This window comes from Canis lupus, chromosome 14 (assembly GCF_011100685.1).
Source record: "Canis lupus familiaris isolate Mischka breed German Shepherd chromosome 14, alternate assembly UU_Cfam_GSD_1.0, whole genome shotgun sequence".
NCBI classification, from domain to species: Eukaryota; Metazoa; Chordata; class Mammalia; order Carnivora; family Canidae; genus Canis; species Canis lupus.
In genome coordinates, this window is record NC_049235.1 from 35,825,193 (window position 1) to 35,844,536 (window position 19,344).

The 19,344-nt window shown below is 40.9% G+C and overlaps 1 protein-coding gene across 1 annotated transcript in view; it reads left to right on the top strand.

The window, feature by feature from the left end:
- Positions 1-19,344, top strand: part of DNAH11 (dynein axonemal heavy chain 11) — a 318,773-nt gene that overhangs the window by 280,719 nt on the left and 18,710 nt on the right. The window contains 8 exon segments of the mRNA XM_038557079.1: positions 548-718; positions 2,078-2,200; positions 3,424-3,617; positions 4,795-4,943; positions 5,848-5,975; positions 9,660-9,887; positions 16,344-16,535; positions 19,216-19,335. Coding sequence (XP_038413007.1) covers positions 548-718; positions 2,078-2,200; positions 3,424-3,617; positions 4,795-4,943; positions 5,848-5,975; positions 9,660-9,887; positions 16,344-16,535; positions 19,216-19,335 — 1,305 coding nt within the window.

The window sequence follows — 19,344 nt, forward strand, 5'->3', positions numbered from 1 at the left end:
TGTATTGCTCATGAGCACATTTTTTCAATGCTCAATATTCATCAAAAAATGCAAAGTAAGGCGCTTGGGTGGCTCAAGTTGGTTAAGTGTTTGCCTTTGGCTCAAGTCATGGTCCCAGGTCCTGAGATCGAGCCTCGCTTCAGGCTCCATGCTCAGCAGACAGCCTGCTTCTCCCTCTCCCTCTGCTGCTCCCCCTGCTTGTGCTTTCTCTTTCTATCTCTCTGTCAATAAATCAATAAAAGCTTTAAAAAATGCAAAATAAAAGCAGAATGAAGTATTACTATATATCAAAAAGAATGGCTACAATTGTACAAGACCAGCAGTAACAAGTATTAGCACAGGTACAATACTGCAGCTCTTTCATGTTGCTGATGAGAATGCAAAGTGGTAAGACTGTTTTGGAAAACAGGTGGCAGTTTCATATAAAGTTCATATAAAAGTTAAATATAAACTAACAAAGTGATTCCACATTTTTACTGTGTGTCTAGAGCTAGCTTGACATCACACATTAGTTTCCACCCTTTACCAGTTACTTTAAATTCCCCAGGCTTTCAACATGCTGTTCCACAGAGCAATTGAGCAGGCTGACAAGGCAGAGGATGTGCAGGGGCGCATCTCAATCCTGATGGAGGACATCACCTATGCTGTCTTCCTCTATACCAACCAGGCACTGCTTGAGAGGGATAAGCTCACCTTCCTGTCCCAGATGGCTTTTCAGGTAAGGAAATTGGTCACTTTAAAGCATCCTCAGAGCCAAAATCCCATACCTCTGTCTATTAGCTGCTTTACTTCCACTGAACGGAGAAATGACACCTTTCTTAGAAGCCTTTGGTGGCCTGAGGTGAGGATGAATTTACCAGAGTGAACTTGGACATGTACAACTTTTGAGTAGGTCACAAGATTTTAGTTTGGATGGGTATGCATTTTAAGTGACCACATCAGCTATCAGCCTGAAAACAGATCAATGAGACTTCCTCCTCACTTATCAGGTCCTGTACAGAGCTTCCCAATTACTACCGGGGAAATTCTTGAAGATTAAAATTATGAGTCCAGGTCTGGGTGGTCCTAGGGGGTCTCTCTGTCCCTTTAAAGACCAATGAATACATAAAAGAGCTCCAGGTTTCACAATGCCACCTTCAGTGGGATCTATCCTTTTATTTTTTAATCTTTTTTAATATGGACTTCAGCAAAAGATTTTTTTTTTACAATTTTATTTATTTGAGAGAGAGGCAGAGCTGGGGGAGGGGAAGGAGATGGAGAGAGAATCTCAAGCAGACTCTCCATTGAGCAGGGAGCCTGATGAAGGGCTCCGTCTCATGGCCCTGAGATCATGCCCTGACTCGAAACAATTTTTCTCTCAAATAAATAAATAAAATATTTTTTAAATAAAAATAGTTTATTTCAGTTTACACTGTTTAATTGTATCTATAAAGCAACAGTTTCCTTTTTTTCTTAATCTCACATTTAAGAAAAATCTTTCTGGGCATCTGAGTGGCTCAGTTAAGCATCGAGTTCTTGATTTCAGCTTAGCTCATGATCTCAGGGTTGTGAAATTTAGCCCCTCGTCAGGCTCCACGCCAGTTATTTAAAATTATCTCTCTCCCTCTCCCTCTGCCCCTCCCCCACCTCTCTTAAAAAATTATTTCACATATCTCATAGGTTATTAGATGTAATTTCTGTATCAGGACTAAATTATAATACTAGTTCTACCTTTTGTGTAGTAATATGATCCATTATCACCTGAGGCTTTCTCAATTTGTGTAACAAGTTTTAAAACGAGTATGAGCTCACGGCAAAAGACTAAATATGAAGGTATATTTCAAATAATTTGCTAATAGGCATGTGTTAAAATTGTCCTCATAAACAGTCCTCATAATTATTTGATTTTTAGTCAAGCTTTTGAGATCATAGGCATAATCAAAAACTTATTATTTCAGCTTTAGAACAATATATATTGACAGGAACTGTCAGCAGACCTGGTTCTGCCTCTTCTCATATCTATTAAATGGTGACTACCTCCTGTGTCCTAATTTTGATATGAATTAAATGACCCTTTTCAATTTTGTGTGCCTTCAAGATCTTGTTGAAAAAGAAGGAGATAGACGCTCTCGAATTGGATTTCTTGCTTCGCTTCACAGTTGAACACACCTACCTGAGTCCTGTTGACTTCCTAACTTCTCAGTCATGGAGTGCTCTAAAGGTACATTAGGGAGATGGTTTTTCAGTTTCTGAAACTTACTTCAAATATCAGTTCTTGCAGAAGTAGAAATGTTTTAAAAATACGAGTGATATATACCAGTTCATTTGTAGAATTATGGTATGTAATATGATACTCTTCATCTTTGCATTACTAAAGTATTAAGTGATTAATTGGAAATAAAGGAACTTTTGACCTACTTATGGGTGGAAAAGTTAATAAATATGTATAAGCAGCAGGGCCTTTGGCAAAATCAAGGAATATAAATGAACATTTTTATCAGTTTGCCTAAATCTATCTTTTTTATATTATTTCTCTACTTTTTCCAAATATTTTTGTTTATTACATAACAACAAAGTAGTTTATTCTCATTACGAAAGGTTTAAGCAGATCAGAATGTTGTAGAGAAAAAAGTGATGGTTATTCATCAGCCCCAGATACCAATTCTTAACTCATTTTTCTGTCAGAAGATCCTACTGCTAAGAGTTTATTCCCCTAGACTTTGGAATTCCTTAAAGATGCTTGTTGTATGCTAACGTACTATTGTATTTACTCTTTTTTCTAAGAAGGGAACATTTCTGCCCATTGAAAATAACCATTATTCCTTATTTTTATAGTATATTTAGGTTTATTTGTAATTGAATTTTTAATTAGGTTATTTAGAATTATAAATTCAAGTCCATTTGTTGATCAGTCAGGATCTCAGCAGAAAACAGATGGCACATTCAAAGAGATGATAAAAAACAAATGTTTAACAAAGAGTGTGTTTTCATTGTATGGGAAGAAGACTAAGGGAATCAACCAGAAATGGAGATGGGAAAAGGAGTAGTTCCTGAAACTGCTGAGAAATGAAGTTATGGGCGAAAGCCAACCTATAGGATCCGTGGCATTTAGTAGAGGAATACAGCCACTGCCACGCGACGTCACCACGAGGAAAGAGCTAAGGAAGAAATACCCCCTCTTCTCTCTCTTCCAGCCCTCCTGGCTTGTGCTGGTGCCTCCTATTGGCCAAACCCAAACAGGCCAGAGAACTGGGGAGCTCAGTTCATATAGTGCTTAGTGGTCACCCTCTTAGCAGGGCAGGAAAGGTTGTAGAGTAAATCTGGCCAGGAAATGAAGACTATGCAGCACAACTTGTTCACATGGGGTTCGATACATCCGCTAGTCTTTATCTCAAACTCTCAGCTATTTCTTCCCTTCCTATCTGCTTCCCTGTTGTATGACAGGCAATAGCCCTTATGGAAGAATTTCGGGGCATAGACCGAGATGTGGAAGGATCTGCCAAACAGTGGAGGAAATGGGCAGAATCCGAGTGTCCAGAAAAAGAGAAGTTGCCGCAAGAATGGAAGAAAAAAAGTTTGATACAGAAGCTGATTATTTTGAGAGCAGTGCGCCCTGACAGAATGACGTATGCTCTCAGGTGGGGCATTTAGCATTTTTGGAAATGCACATTGACCTAGAGGAGACTTAGTCTTAGGGGCTAGGAGTCTCTGGCGTAGGCATTGGTGGTCCATATTGATGAGCCATAATTCTGTTTGAAATTTTGAGACCGTAATCACTACTGTTGTTGAAACTCACTAAACACTAACTAGTGTGCCAGGCTGGAGTGAAACTGAGCCTATCCTTCCTGAAAACCTTCCTTCTGACATCAGGAAGGGAGATGGGGAACCACTGGAAATATTCTAGCAAGAGAGATGGGTGTCAGCAGAGTTCAGAGGCCAGGAGCACGCATTATCCCAGTGCAATTTCCACTGTCTTTATTTAGCGGTGTCATTTGGGCTCCGACAATTTTGCACATCGAACAAAAATGAATTCCTATCATGGAGACGCTAATAGTCCTATAACTTTACAACCAATGCAATTTAAAACAGGAACCCCTGGCTACGTCTTGGTCCCTGTGTCCTTTTTCTTTGCCCTTTCGGCTTCTAAATGGTAATATGCTGCTTAATTCACGCAAGTCGTGTTCTCACTTGAATTTGCCAGAGAGTTCTCAACTTCCTTCCTTTCGTGCTTCTCCTTCAAGAGCACTGACACACCTCAAGTCTTTTCCTCCACTTTGTCCAACTAATTTCCCCTTTGCAGATGCCTCTGTGTACCCTACTTTACAAGTTAATTCTGCTTAGTAGTACTTACTTTCTGCTAAATCTGATGCTGCTGGAAAATACTCCCTGCTTAATTGAGCTTCCCTATATTAGAAACACCCCAAAAAGCATTTGTATATTCATGAGAAGCCCAGCAGGCCGGAAAATTGCACTGTGGCAAATCTAATGAACTGTTAATAAGTAATGGGGGATCTGGCAGGAGATTTGGGGGATACAAAGCCATTCACAGGCAGCTGGTGGTACTCAGAGGGGGGTCTCAGTAGCCCCCCAAATGGAATGTAGGCTTTTGATTTTCAGAGCTGCTAAAGCAGGGAGGGATCTCACTGACATCAATGCATAAATGGAGCTACATTCATACTGTTCCGTGAAAACATCCCATGTAATGAACATAGTTGGCTTCCTTCCTGTGCTTGTGATTTATGCTGATCCAAGTTGTGGCCTTTTTCAAGGTCAAAGAGGATTGATCATGTCTTTTGCATTATCTTTTTTTTATAGGAATTTTGTGGAGGAAAAATTGGGTGCAAAGTATGTGGGAAGGACCAGATTGGATTTAGTTAAAGCGTTTGAAGAAAGCAGCCCAGCCACTCCCATCTTCTTCTTCCTGTCTCCAGGGGTGGACACCCTTAAAGACCTAGAGATTCTTGGTGAGGAGCCAGGAGGCTGGCCTTCCTGCCCTCCCTCTCGCCCAGTGCCCACCTGACCTTCCTCTCAATTCACAGCTAGTTTCTCTCTCTCTTCTCTCTCTCTCTCTCTCCCTTCCTCCCTCCCTCCCTCCCTCCCTCTCCCTCTCCCTCTCCCTCTTTCTTTTTCATTTGTTGGAGATTGAGTATATGGAAAATGTAAGGCTAATAACTCTGTAGTCTGAAGAAATGTTCAAATGGAACATTCCTCTGGTTGGCATAATGCAAGTTTCTTTTGTACTGTTTTCCACCTTTTGACTATATAAGGGCCAGAGGGCAATTTTCTCCATGCTAGTGTAATCTGGTGCCCCCTGTGACTAAATAGTGGTCATTAGAGCAAGCCTATTTGATTGTGCAAGGCACTGTCGCTTTGTGCTTTGGATTACTATTCCCCACAGCCTGCACTGAGAATACCAGGTTAATAGAGCTGTGACCTGACTGTGCTCGATTCAAGCATGGCCACAAGGTGAGAGGCTCCTGCATTTACCCAATGAGCCAATTTATTCAAAAAATGATGTGATATCTACCACATGTTGCTCCTTTTTATGAAGGAAATGCTTTGCTACTCCTGCAAGAGTTAATAAAGCTCAATAACAATACTTGCCATCTATCAAAATGTCAAAAGCTTCATTACCATAAAACCAGAGGAACTTATTTCCACGGGCTTTGCTAATGCTCACAAGGAGGCAGCTGTGGAGAGCTCAAAATGCTGCTTGTTGAAACGACAGAAGTTTAGTTCGAATTCTTCATGAAAGTCACGTAGAAGGTGACAGCAGTAGCCACAGATGGACCCGAGACACAGAATTCCAGACTCTTCTTACCTCTCCTCAATTCGCTCTTCCTCTTACCATGTTGTATCCTCCCACAGGCAAAAGACTGGGGTTTACCATTGACTCGGGAAAATTTCACAATGTGTCTTTAGGACAAGGTCAGGAGACAGTGGCAGAAAAGGCACTGGAGAAAGCTTCCAAACAAGGACACTGGGTCTTACTCCAAGTGAGTATTACATCTTCTTGGAAGACACTGGGAATGAACACAAGGGATGGACAGTACGGAGTTGTCCAGGCCAACGGGAATGATCCTTCCTCCTGCCACACGGTGATTTGCAGAGTCCTCGGGGTTCTCTCGGTATTAATGACACCTCCAAAGCTGCCAAGGGACTCGCTGACAAGGATAGCTATCATCTTTTGAGGAACTTTCTGGCCATTGTGCTTTAAACTAAAATATGAGAGGGAACTCTCTCACTCTCCTGACTTAACAGATATCTGGAACACTAATAGTGCTTGAGGACAAACAGGCTTGTATAGATTGCCAGCCAGAGCCATTGTCACAATATCTCACATTTGCAAGTTGCTTTAAAGCTGACAGAGCATTTTTACATATATTATACGACTCTAACTCTGCTCCTAAGTAGTTAGTTGTGTTACATTTCCTTTGTGAGTGAAGGGGATTAGAGTAGATAACCCCTTTATCCCTTGTAGGGCTAGCATTATATGAGTCTGTATCTCTAACCCAGTGTCCTCCCAAGTGGCTCCCTTGGCTGGGGATTCTAGCAAGAACCCAGGGGCAGGTGGAGCCCAGGCCAGCTTTAGAGGGCAATCTAGGAGCCATGCTGACTCCTCCTCCAGCAAGGCATACCAGCTTTCTCATCAGGTCTAGAAATAGCCTTTTGATTTGCAGCACAGTGAACCCAAAGTTTCTCACTTATGCCAGACCCTTTACGAGGCAATTCATAGGCTATGTTATCTCTAATAATGACAGCTAAGCTGCAAGGACCACAGGGATAGATATTGTTGTCTTGTTACACAGACCAGAACAGTGAGTCTCGGCATGATCAGAGAACCTCAAGGGCACACAGCAAGCATCAAAGTGGCAGAGCTGGTCCTTGAGTTCAGTTCGGCTTGGCAGCAAGCAGCGTTTTTCTCTGCTAGCTCATGTGGCCACCTCTAGTGTCTCCAGTATCCATGGTTGATGTATTTTGCATTACTGCATAAAAAGGATTGGATTTATGAAGAAGCTGCCCAGAGTCTGAGCAGAATAGAACCCTCTGGCAGAGCAATACCTGTAACTTGGGTTATACTTCAGTAAGGTAACTTGAGCTCACCTGTTCCCCTCTGAGGCTCCCAAGGTCAGGCGGGTGACAGTGGAGGGTTTGTTTTCTTCAGAGATTGCAGTTCTTCCTCTGACAGTTGGGTAGATGCTGAGATCTTCCTGCAAAAGAAAGTTCTTTGAGAATTTTCATGTGTTCACCGGCTCAGACTGACAAGGAAGTAGGAGAGGTATGGTCATCCTAAAGACAGCATAGTATTTGAAGTAAAATGTTTGTTATTTTTCTATCTATGCAAAGTTCCCATTGGCCCCAAAAATTCAAGTTGTAAGTTTCACCATGAAAAAAAAAATCTCAAAAGACCTTATCTTGTGAAGGATCTGCTTTTGAAAATCTCTTCTAGACCTTGGGCTTGTGTCCTTAGTGGTAAGCCAGTAACTTAGAATGCAACTGTTGAGCTGTTCCTCTTCACACATTGAGTAACTGGCGAGGAGAGACCACCCCGAGCTGGTGGCTATCCCAGTTTCTAGAAGTCTCTGCTATCTCTTTGCCATTTAAAAGAGAAGAAGGACTTTGAATAAAGGGAAGACCAGCATAATGGAACTCATTATGTTGTTGGTAATGTAACGCTAAATTATATCAGCATAGGCATGTGATGTGTATGCACATGTTAGTGAGCTCTTAGCCAGACTCTCCAGTGGTCAGTTACTGTGATCAGATGGAGCCCGTGGAGGGATAGTTAGCTAGTATTTTATCAGAAGCCCATACTCCAGAGAAAACTATTGCATAGGTAGCAGTAAGCTACCTGTCTCAGATGCACACCAGATGGTTTGTGAATTGAACATAGTGGATTTTAAAAATCTATTTTCATGGGCAAAATGGGTGGTTTCCAAGGTACATGGATTGCCTAAAAATGTTGCACAGGCATTGTTGCCCTGACCTTGGACAAGTGGGCACAAGAATCCAGCCAATGTCAAAGCCATGATCCTCAAGAATGGTTCCCAGGCCAGACTCCAGAGTGTGGCTGTGGTCAGTGGTGGCTCACCTGGAGATTTTTCTGTTCCTTGACTCCAGAGTCACTGCTTAGAATATCCTTCTACTCATTGCAAGTAAACTTCTCTAGTAAGATCTTGTAGACAATAAGTTAGGTCATATTTGAGCTTGCAAAACAGGTTTCATTGTTGTTGTTTCTGCTTACTTGTGCAAGTGGCACAGTTAGGTATGAGGAGTACTATGGCTATAATCCAGTAGCAAGCTTATAGGGTGGGAAACTCAGAGCCCTTCCTTACTGCGTAAATTTGCCTGGGTTGCCATACTAAAGTATCATAGATCAGCAACAGAAATTGAATTTCTTAAAGTTCTGGAGACCAGAAGTCTGATCAAGTTGTCAGTAGGGTTGGTTCCTTCCGAGGCCTCTTTCATTGGTGTGTAGTTGGTTGTCTCCTCACTGTGTCTTCACATGATCTTCCCTCTGTGTGTGTGTTCCTAATCTCCTCTTTTTATAAGGATGCAAGCCATATTGGATTAAGACCCACTCTAATGGTTGCATTTATTCTTACTTACCTCTTTAAAGACCTATTCCAAATACAATCACTTTCTGAAGTACTGAGGGTTAGGACTTTACCGTATGAATTTGGGGGGACACACTTCAGCTATGACACCTACCAATGTTCAGTATTTGCCAAAGGAAGAAAAAGGTTCATAACGAGAACAACTAAATTGGCATAGGTCTGGTTACAACAAAACTGTTTCAAAGAAAGATACCTATGTTACTATTCCATTCCCTATTTGCATTTATTCCTTGTGTGTCTGTGTGTGTGTCTGTGTGTAGCTTTTATAACATTAAGTGTTTTTCTTTGTTGGGAAAAGCTACATATCCCTAGGAGTAATGTGGCAATCATTATATTTAGGATGTCTCTGGTGCCAGAGAGCATGTGAGGCTAGGGCCTTTATACTGCTCTCACAGCGCCAACAGCCATGTACTCTGTGGGTGTTTAGGATGAGAGAGTTGGAGGATTGTGAATCACAAAACTGAAAATGAAGAAGTGATGGTGGTGACATATATTTCTTTCGATTTTTGACAGCTCTAGGGTTTAATGAAAATAATGTGTTAGGAATCCACAGAGCATCTTAACACAGAGTAACTTCTTTTTCAGCTAGCCATTCACCCCTCACATCCTTTGGAGTTCATATACTAATGAGTAAGCATTGAGTAGAGGAGGCTGGTATCAGAAACAATGAAGTGAGTGATGAGGTACATTTCTGGCTTTCAGTTTTTATACTTGACTAAACTAACCAGATAAGTCTCCATAATTGAGTTTGAACTGTGACAAAGAAAAATGTCAGGAACCCGACTTCTCAGAGGTGACTAGTGGGTGTTGGAAGTAGTTAAGCTGTGTTGGAAGGAGATTTGGGTTAGCAAAGATGACCTGTGGTGATTTAGAGCCCTATCTGTGTTCACTGTGCAGTTAATTGTGTTTTGGTGTTTTGCTCCCTAACATGATAATCCAGGAAAAATTAGATACTGGTTCTCTGAGTTTTCTACACATTTGTATATGGGAAAATGTTGTGATCCCATAATTTAAGTAATATTCTTCAATTTCACCAGAATTATAAGCCATACTGTTTTTCAGAATGTCCATTTGGTAGCCAAGTGGCTAGGAACCTTGGAAAAACTCCTCGAAAAATTCAGCCAAGGAGGCCACAGAGATTACAGGGTTTTCATGAGTGCTGAATCTGCACCTACACCAAATGAACACATCATCCCTCAAGGACTTCTGGAAGATTCCATTAAAATTACTAATGAACCCCCCACAGGAATGATGGCCAATTTGCATGCCGCCCTCTACAACTTTGATCAGGTAAGAAAGCAGAGCCTGGTCTCAGGGCAAAGTCAGGGTCTTCTCACAAAACCACAGGGCCATTACCAATGTGTGCATCTCATGCAGAGGGTTGAAGTGAAATATCAGTGTGTGGCTTAATGTCTTGAAAGGATCGCCCTGCCATTCCCTATCCCGGTGACTAGAAAATCTATGTTTTGCCTTAAAACTACAGCCATACACTCAGTTGGCTAAGCTTCTGACTCTTGGTTTTGGCTCAGGGGGTGATCTCAGTGTTGTGGGATAGAGCCCTCAGTCTGTGCTCAGTGTAGAGTCTGCTTGAGATTCTCTCCCCCACCTCCATCATTCGGACTTGCATACACACTTGCTCTCTCTCAAGTAAATAAATAAAAGCTTAAAAAAAAAAAAAACAGCCACATGTTTAAGGAGAATAAATTACATCCTTTTCTGAGGAACCTGCTTATTGAAGACAAATGGGGCAGACAAGTATCTCTTAGCACAAGAAGAGAAGCAGCCACTGTTACTCCAGTTGCTGTTACTGAGGACGGCAACAACAGTAATGACATGGCAAGAGTTCCAGTATCATATTCAGTGTTTTAGATCTACTTTTGACTTTAGTAGAGTTAAGTCTTCTTTTTGCAGTATATCCATGGCGCCACCTTATTTATACTTTCATTTCCTTCCAAAATAAAACAAATAAATTGATACAAGCATAAATACTACCATTATAATTATTCTCCTTGTCCAAATTATCACAACATGTATCATAATCAAGTCTTTCAAACAAGTTTCCTTTGTTGTTTCTCTGAGTTCCCAGTTCTTCTGCTTTCTTAGACACCCTTAGGAAACAGTGTTTGTTTGTTTGTTTGTTTGTTTGTTTGTTTGTTTGTTTGTTTTAGAGAGAGTGTGTGTGTGAGTGAGGGGACCAGGGGAGGGGCCTGGGGAGAAGGAGGGAGAAGTCTCAAGCAGGCTCCATGCCCAGCACAGAGCCTAACCCAGGGCTCCACCTCACGATCCTGAGATCATGACCTCAGCCAAAATCAGTAGTCATGTGTTTCACCAACTGAGCCACCCAGGCACCCTAGGAAACAGTATTCTTATTAGGAGAAGTAGAATGAACCCCAAAGTGGAAATGCATATGGTTTGGTATAAATATTAAGCCTCCTGTTAGAAATATTAACACTCTCTATGAAGCATACCAACATGCTTCACTTTTTCGCTAGTGTCTCTTGGGCCAAAACCCAAGCCAACATTATGAAGGAATTATAATAATTGGCCACCTAAGATTACAATTTTGAAGAATACAGTTAATTACCTATAAATTAAGTGTATATATAAACACACTAGACTGTGTAAACGAGGCATTCAGAAAAATCTTGTTGAGTCTATTACATAGTTGCAGGATGTTTTCTTTTGTGAACCATGGCAGGCATGTATTTTTTTTTAATCCCTCAGTTGATAATTTCTGACCATATGATATTCTCAAACTCTTTCCCAAAGTAAATACAAAAAAGGAATTTGATATACTTTTTTTTTTTTTAGGATTTTTAAAATTTATTTATTCATGAGAGACAGAGAGAGAGAGAGAAAGGCAGAGACACAGGCAGAGGGAGAAGCAGGCTCCATGCCAGGAGCCCGACGTGGGACTTGATCCTGGGTCTTCAGGATCAGGCCCTGGGCCGAGGGTGGTGCTAAACCGCTGAGCCACCTGGGCTGCCCAGAATTTGATATATTTAAATAGTATTATCCAACCTCCTAGGACAATTGTCTGTATTTGTGAAAAAGTGAGATTTCATGAACTAATATGCTTCACCCCAATTATCCTTAAGCTTTTTATTGGTAAGGATCTTTCTGATAATCTGATAAAACTACAACACTCTCCCCAAGGAAATGCACATTAAAAAATGTGTTGCATTTCATGATAGAGGTGAAGATTCCCCAAAGCCTCTGCATGAATCCCTCCTCATGTTCTACTTTATTCATGAAAGTAAGTATCAGTTCTTTTGACTATTATCTGGAAAGCCACTTAGATTAACTGAAGATTACAACTACCAGAAAGACTCAAGTACTTCCAGGGGAAGTATTTATCTAGTAGAAAGGATCCTCTGAAATATTAAGACTAAATTTGGTCATAAGTTGCAAAAGCAAAGTTAATCAAAGTTACTCACTTGATGAACTTCCTATCAAACCTATTACAGCCAAAACCAACCCAACAAAAACTCCAAAGGAAATCTAAAAATTGTAGACTAGTCTTATGAATGTTTACCTGTCATTATGTTAGAAAATGAAATGTGGGTTTTATTCAGATGATGTAATTTAAGGGTATTAACCTGTACTCCCTGGTCATCTGTTGAGTAGGTCCCCAGCACTCTTTTATTGGTTAGAATTATGCTTGGCTACCTGTGAAAGAAGTATGAAACAACAGTAGCTTTAAAAAGGTTAAAAAGTATTTCTGCCACATGAGAATTGTGGAGGTATGTCATTCAGAGCTCAGTGTGTCACACAAAGTTGTCCTCAGTCTAGTTCTTTTACAGTTCATTGTTTCTGGGATGGGCTTGCCAGGGTCCCAGGTGGCAGCCCCCATATCCATGTTCCTGATAGTAGGATGAAAGAATGAACAAAGAAGGTGGCCATGAGCACATGTTTGCCTCTTTTTTAAAGATGGTTTCTACAAGAGAATATATAATATTTCTCCTTTCATCTCACTGGTTATACACAGTCACATTGCATTACCTACCTGCACAAGAGGCTGGGAAAAGTCCATTTATCTTGGGCAGCCATATGCCCAGCTAAAAGTCAGCAACAAGACATTTTAGGACAGGCAGTTAGTGATCTGTATCACAGACTTCCCACTTTCCCAAGGCTGCCTGTATCATCCTGGGTGTTTCGTGTTCTGCCATGGTCTTATGTAGCTGAAGCTTGTGACATAGACCAAGGGTAGTGAATGCCATTTACTTTGGGTACTTATTTGGATTAGGTAAATGAGCTCCAGTTGCTCGTGTTGTCTGGGCACCCTCCTCAGATGAGAAAAGCACCCAAGGGATCTGGACAAATGGACTGTTCTCTTTGGGTGTTTTTGTTTTGCATGCATTAATATTTAAATCAGTTAAATTTGCATTTTAAATCTTACCCCCAAATCAGAATTTACCTTTGAACTTTGATACATATGTTCATACTGAACAAGTTTAATATTAGTCCTTTATTTTCCTGAGCATTCCAGAATATTTATATAAATGCAATCATTAAGTGATCAAGATGTAAAGAAGCATTTCCTGTAGGGTTCCTGCCTCCCTATGTGTTTTAGCTCAATAGCACCTGCCTCTTGAAGATATCACAAGGGAGTACTATTTAGGTTGCTTTCATACCCAGATAATAACCACATTTTCAAAATAAAAACAGATTTTTTTTCTTTTCTTTTCTCTCTCTCTCCTTTTTTTTTTTTTTTTTGACAGAGCACACACTAGCAGGGGCAGGTGAGGTGTAGAGAGAGAGAGGAAATCCCAAGCCGGCCTCATGCTCAGTGTGCAGCCCAACACAAGGCCCAATTCCATGACCCTGAAATCATGACCCCAGCCATAGTCAAAAGTTGGACACTTAACTGACTGAGCCACCCAGGCACCTTAGATTTCTTTTTCCTGTAAGATTTGTAGCAGAAACAATTGGTAGTTGTGCATATAAAACTGGCATCTGTGTGCATACAATACTGTTCTACAAGTGTGGATACCTGTTCTCTGTTCACAATGCTATTCATGTGTTTTCTGATATTAATTTGCTCATCATTTATTTGGTTTATAAAAATACAAATTACCTGAAATGTCAGGTAGACTCATACTTTTTTCTAATTAGAAACACTTAATTGATATTTTTTTCTAGTGGCATTCATATTATCAGAGCATAATGAAATGTCATTGAGTTGCAATTTTTTTTGAGAGAAAGAAGTAGGGCAGGGGAGGAGCAGAGGGAGAGAGGAGAGAGAGAGAGAGAGAGAGAGAGAATCTTAAACAGGATCCCAGCTTAAGCAGTCTCCCACGCCCAGGACAGAGCCCAATGGCAGGACTCAATCTCACAACCTAAGATTATAACCTGAGCTGAAATCAAAAGTCAGATGCTTAACCCACTGAGCCACCCAGATGCCTAAGCTATATATTTTTTAAGCACTGAGGATAAAACTAAATCGATTATATGAAACATTTATGGAATTGATGTACTTGGTTATTGTAGTACCTTGGTTTTCTGTGGACTATATGTTATTCAGGGAGGTGTTAGGTGACATGTTAGATGATAATTTTTATTTTATTTTATTTATTTATTCATGAGAGACACACAGACAGAGAGAGGCAGAGACACAAGCAGAGGGAGAAGCAGGCTCCATGCAGGAAGCCTGATGTGGGACTCGATCCTGGGTCTCCAGGATCATGCCCTGGGCTGAAGGCGGCGCCAAACCATTGAGCCACCTAGGCTGCCCTAGATCATAATTTCTAAATAAGTTTCTCCTAGAAATTCCTTACATTTAAAACTAACATATTTTTATATTCTTCAAGATTAATTACAGTTATATAGTTTCTATTTCCTTCTTTCATGAGCTTGTGTTTTATTTCATGTTAGTTGTAGAAATGTTATGTTTAATGATGATGTATCTTCAGCCCTGCAAATTGCCTAGAAATGGCCTAGTGTTTTCAAATGACCTAGTGATTTAGTTGGGTCAGCACTAGGGATGGCCTGGTCAGTTTTAGAACTATATCTGGTAGTAATAACCCTGGATTCTGATGAAACTGATACATAAAGAAACTAAAACGCTTCCTCTAGGGATGCCTGGGTGGCTTAGCTGTTGAGCATCTGCCTTCAGCTCAGGGCATGATCTGAGTCCAGGATTGAGGCCTGCATCAGGCTCCCTGCATGGAGTCGGCTTCTCTCTCTGCCTGTGTTTTTGCCTCTCTCTCCCTCTCTCTCTCTCATGAATAAACAAATAAAATCTTAAAAAAAAAAAAAAAAAAAAACCCTTCTTCTAGTCTTAGAACAAGACAAGTCTAGTCTTGCTTTAGACTTTTACTAGAAGTTGCCTGGGAGATCAGATCTGATCTCCCACCTGAAAGGTGCTAAATGGCCCAAGTTGTCCAATCCATTTTAAATAGAGACTGGCTATAATTTGGCCATTTTAAAGTACAAGACAGGACAGCCCAGGTGGCTCAGCGGTTTAGAGCCGCCTTCAGCCCAGGGCCTGATCCTGGAGACCCGGGATCAAGTCCCATGTCAGGCTCCCTGAATGGAGCCTGCTTCTCCCTCTGCCTGTGTATCTGCCTCTCTCTCTCTCTCTCTCTCTCTCTCTCTCCCATGAATAAATAAATAAATAATCTTAAAAAAATAAATAAAGTACAAGACAAAGTTTCAGCTTTGGCCTTAACTTCTACTGCCCAACATCAGTTAAAGTAGTCCTTGTTTGCCTCACAGAACTACCAAATTTGAGAATAAAGTATTACTATCTTTAAGGCAAAGATTGGATAGCTGTTGTTCACCTTTTAATTTTATGGCTGTGGAAGGATTTATATCAGCATGCTAAGATTTAATTTTCCCTCTACAATTTCAAAAAAGTGTTATAGAGTGTATAAGCGTGTGTGTGTTCCAATCTTCCATATGCCATTCTTTCTACCCAGCAGTGAATTCTACTTTAAGTTCATTGGAAGGAAACCGTTTGTCAGGGTGACAGGTATTTGCTCAGGTACACTACAAAACTAGTGATCCAAACAAGATGACTTCTCTCACCTGTAACTGGCAGCTCTGTTTCATGAGCTTAGCTATACACCCAAGCTGGTAGATGCTTCTGCTGGAACTCACTCATGGCTTCCATGGTTGTCTGGTCATCCTCATTTCTAGCCCACAGAAAAAGGAAAAGAGTGACAACCAGGGCAAGCAACATCCTTTTAAGTAAATGACATGGGAATTGTACACATCACTTCTGTGCAAATTCCTTTGGCAAGAACTTGGTCATATGGCACATCTGGCTTCAAGAGAGGATGGGAAATCATTTTTTGATGGGTGGCCATGTGCCCCAGTAATCTGTATTACTATGAAACCAGAGGAAATGAAGGGCTGGGGTTAAGTAGTATTCTGCTAAGTTGATGAAACTAAGGTGGTGTCCTCTGGTCAGCTAGATTTTTCAAGGAGAATTTTGCAGGGGAAAATGATGTCAAGCAGTATTATCACTGCTTAGAATGAATCGTGTCATTGTCTAGTGAAGTTAGAAGCGTTCAGTAAAATAACTAAAGAAAAGTCAAAGCATTCCTCTTAAATTAATAGACTGGCAAACGCCAAATGGTCAGTCTCCCATTATGCTCTGATAGGATAGATAGCCGTGCTTAAAACTGTCTGGCACCCCTATCTTACATCTCCCTCAAGGTTTTATACAAGATCTCGAAAATTCAGACCCTTGCCCTTGGAAACCATGCAGAAGTATAATCAAATATTTTCCTTTTCTCCCAGGATACACTTGAAGCGTGCTCCAAGGAGCAGGAATTTAAAAGCATCCTCTTTTCTCTGTGCTACTTCCATGCTTGTGTCGCCGGGAGACTGAGGTTCGGCCCCCGGGGCTGGAGCCGCAGATATCCCTTCAGTCCTGGAGACCTCACCATTTGTGCCAATGTCCTCTACAACTACTTAGAGGCAAACCCTAACGTAAGTGCCAGTGGTCGGATAACCTCTTCCCAAGAGTGTACTGAATCTGTCAGTCTTTGGCTACTATCAAATGGACCGTAATTTCTCTTTCGAAGCTATTATTGAAATAGCTGACACTATATATGCATCTTCTGCCAAGTGTGAAAATAAACCAGATCAAAGGTTTTCCAGTAGTGGATGCTCGAACTTCATAAGATAGGTCAAACCAGTTCTACATCAGCAGCTTAGTGAAAAAAAAATGTCCTTCATTATGTTAACAAAAACAGTGGTTTACATGTGCATATATGCCAGATTCATTAGGCAGGTAATGAAGCATTTGCACAAATGTAATTACATACAGCAATTCTGACAGTTCATAACACTGCATTAATAATCACTACAATTAGTTCTTATGATGGAAGCAATTTACAGCGCGTCACATGTATAAATAATGGTGCATTTCCTGCATATGTCATTATTATGTATTAAGGATGCCACCTTGTTGTGACTTTCTCAGTTATGTTCCCCTTGATTGGAAGTTAAAGGTAGATGAATGATTTTATTTCATAGCTAAAATGTGTTTTACAGATGGGAATGGGAATGCTTCATCAAGAACATTTGTGTAAACTCTTATAAACCCAGTGATTGGATTTCAAAAAAGGAAGAACCATTTGTAAGAATTTTCTGGCTTCGTCCTCCAAAAGGAAACATTTCCCATTCAGTTAAATCTGTTAAAATTGAGATATATTTGTCAAAACCAGGTGTTATTCTCTGGGCTACATTTTCTATAAAGGGCCTTTAAAAATGACTCATCTGTGTTTCTATGTGTAAATGATTCCTTTATGTTCTTTCGCCGATCATGGTTACAATTTTCGTGACCAAATAAGTCTCCTCAAGCTTCAAAGGTGATGTGACTGCTATCAGAATATGTACACTTAATATATAACATGGGTGTGTTCTCCTGAGGAACACATTTTGAGGAAGTTGTATCCAAAACAAATGGCGTTAATATGGTATGTGATGATCAATATTCCATATCTACCATTTTTAAAATATACAACATTTGCTCATATTTTGATCTTGTAATAAATAATATTTTGTGTTGACCTTAACACATTTTGTTTACAATATTGCAGGCAAAATTGACTGTTGTAATAGTCCTGGGTAGAAAGTGAAATGGACCACTTAATCCTTTTATACAGGTGCTTCATAACTGTCCCCTGAGGACTGAGACAGGGAATATTACCCTATTCCAACTGAGTGTCATGTACAGCGTCGAGTTAGAAATGATGAGGAGAAGGGAGCGGACTCCTGTTTCTCCCTGGCTCTCCCATCCTGAGACTTGGCAACCCCAGGTGGCCAAGTGAATCGTGTCCTGCCCGCCGCCCCCACTGTTGTTCCAGGATCCACACAGCTTTCAGTTTTTCACGCCTCCTCCTCTCTCAGATGTCTAGACCCAAGCCATTCACCACACATGGTGAAGCGAGTTGCCAGGACTTGAGAGCTAGGTTATGAGCACAGAGTTGGGCGGTGCAGAATGCCCTTTTCAAGGAGGTAGATGTTAAAAACAAAGAGCAAGATGTGAGGGGAGAGAGTCAGTTATTGAGAAGGATAGATCTCCAGTTGATTAAAATCTCCAGGGAGCCACATATCAGGTGGTAGGATACATAGCAGGTATGAACAAAACGTACCAGAGAAGTGAAATGGAGACCTCTTTGTTTCCCGTGCATTCCATGAGGACGACGTGGACGGTGCCCGTGGGGTGGAACAGGGGAGCATGCTACAGGCCAGGCTCTTCGCTCTTATTTCTCGCTCCCATCAGACGAGCTTGAAAAAAGGACCCATTTGAGGTTCATTTATTCAAATTCAAATAAACTTGTAACAAGTACGTTGGAACAGTTGAAGCAATTTTACTTGTTCTGTCAAATCATGCAACAAATGAAGGCTATAATTAAGTTTTTACTTGAACTGCTGGGAGGCAATCTACTGCCCCTGAGGGTATAAAGGTTCCTGTCTAGAAAGGCTTCATCACAGACTGGCATGTTTTGCAAACCCAGAGGAAGCTAAAGGGTAGCAGAGAGAGGCTTCAAGTCCTGCTAAGCCAAATAAAGAGGAGACACCGTTATATTTCTTGAATACTACATGGTACAGTCATTAGAACCCTTAGAATAGCCGCGTAGTAGGCCAGTCATGCCCTAACCCGAGCCCTCGAGTCAGTTGGTAGCAAGGAGATTGGTTTGCCTGGATTTTTGCAAGAGGATGGTTTCCTAAGTACACCCCAAATTCAGATGGTACAAGATTTTCTTTATTTGCCTAAATGAGATAATAAAACGTGGTATTGGATCATAAAAACAGGACCTAGCTCAAAGGCCCTGCGAACTAACACCTTTTCTTGATTTGGGGATGAGATATTGAATTTATAAAGTCTCCCTACATATCATGTTCTAGGAATGATTGCTTTAAAATCTGCCTTAAATGTTCAGTGTTAGTGAATTTTCACCGAAGGTGTTTAAACAGACTGAATGTAATTCTATGTAAAAGCCTACACAATTTCTGAACCTCTTTTAAGCCCTCCTGTTGATGGGGATTTGGGGAGACATGGTGTTAGAGGAGCTTGGAGAGAGGCTTGTGCTGCTAACTGGCCTCTTTGAGGCAGATATACTGGGCCTGGAAATGAACATTTGTGTGATTTTTCTCCCAGGTCCCATGGGAAGATCTCCGTTACCTCTTTGGTGAGATCATGTATGGGGGCCACATCACAGATGATTGGGATCGCAAGCTGTGTCGGGTGTATTTGGAAGAATTCATGAATCCATCTCTGGTAAGACAC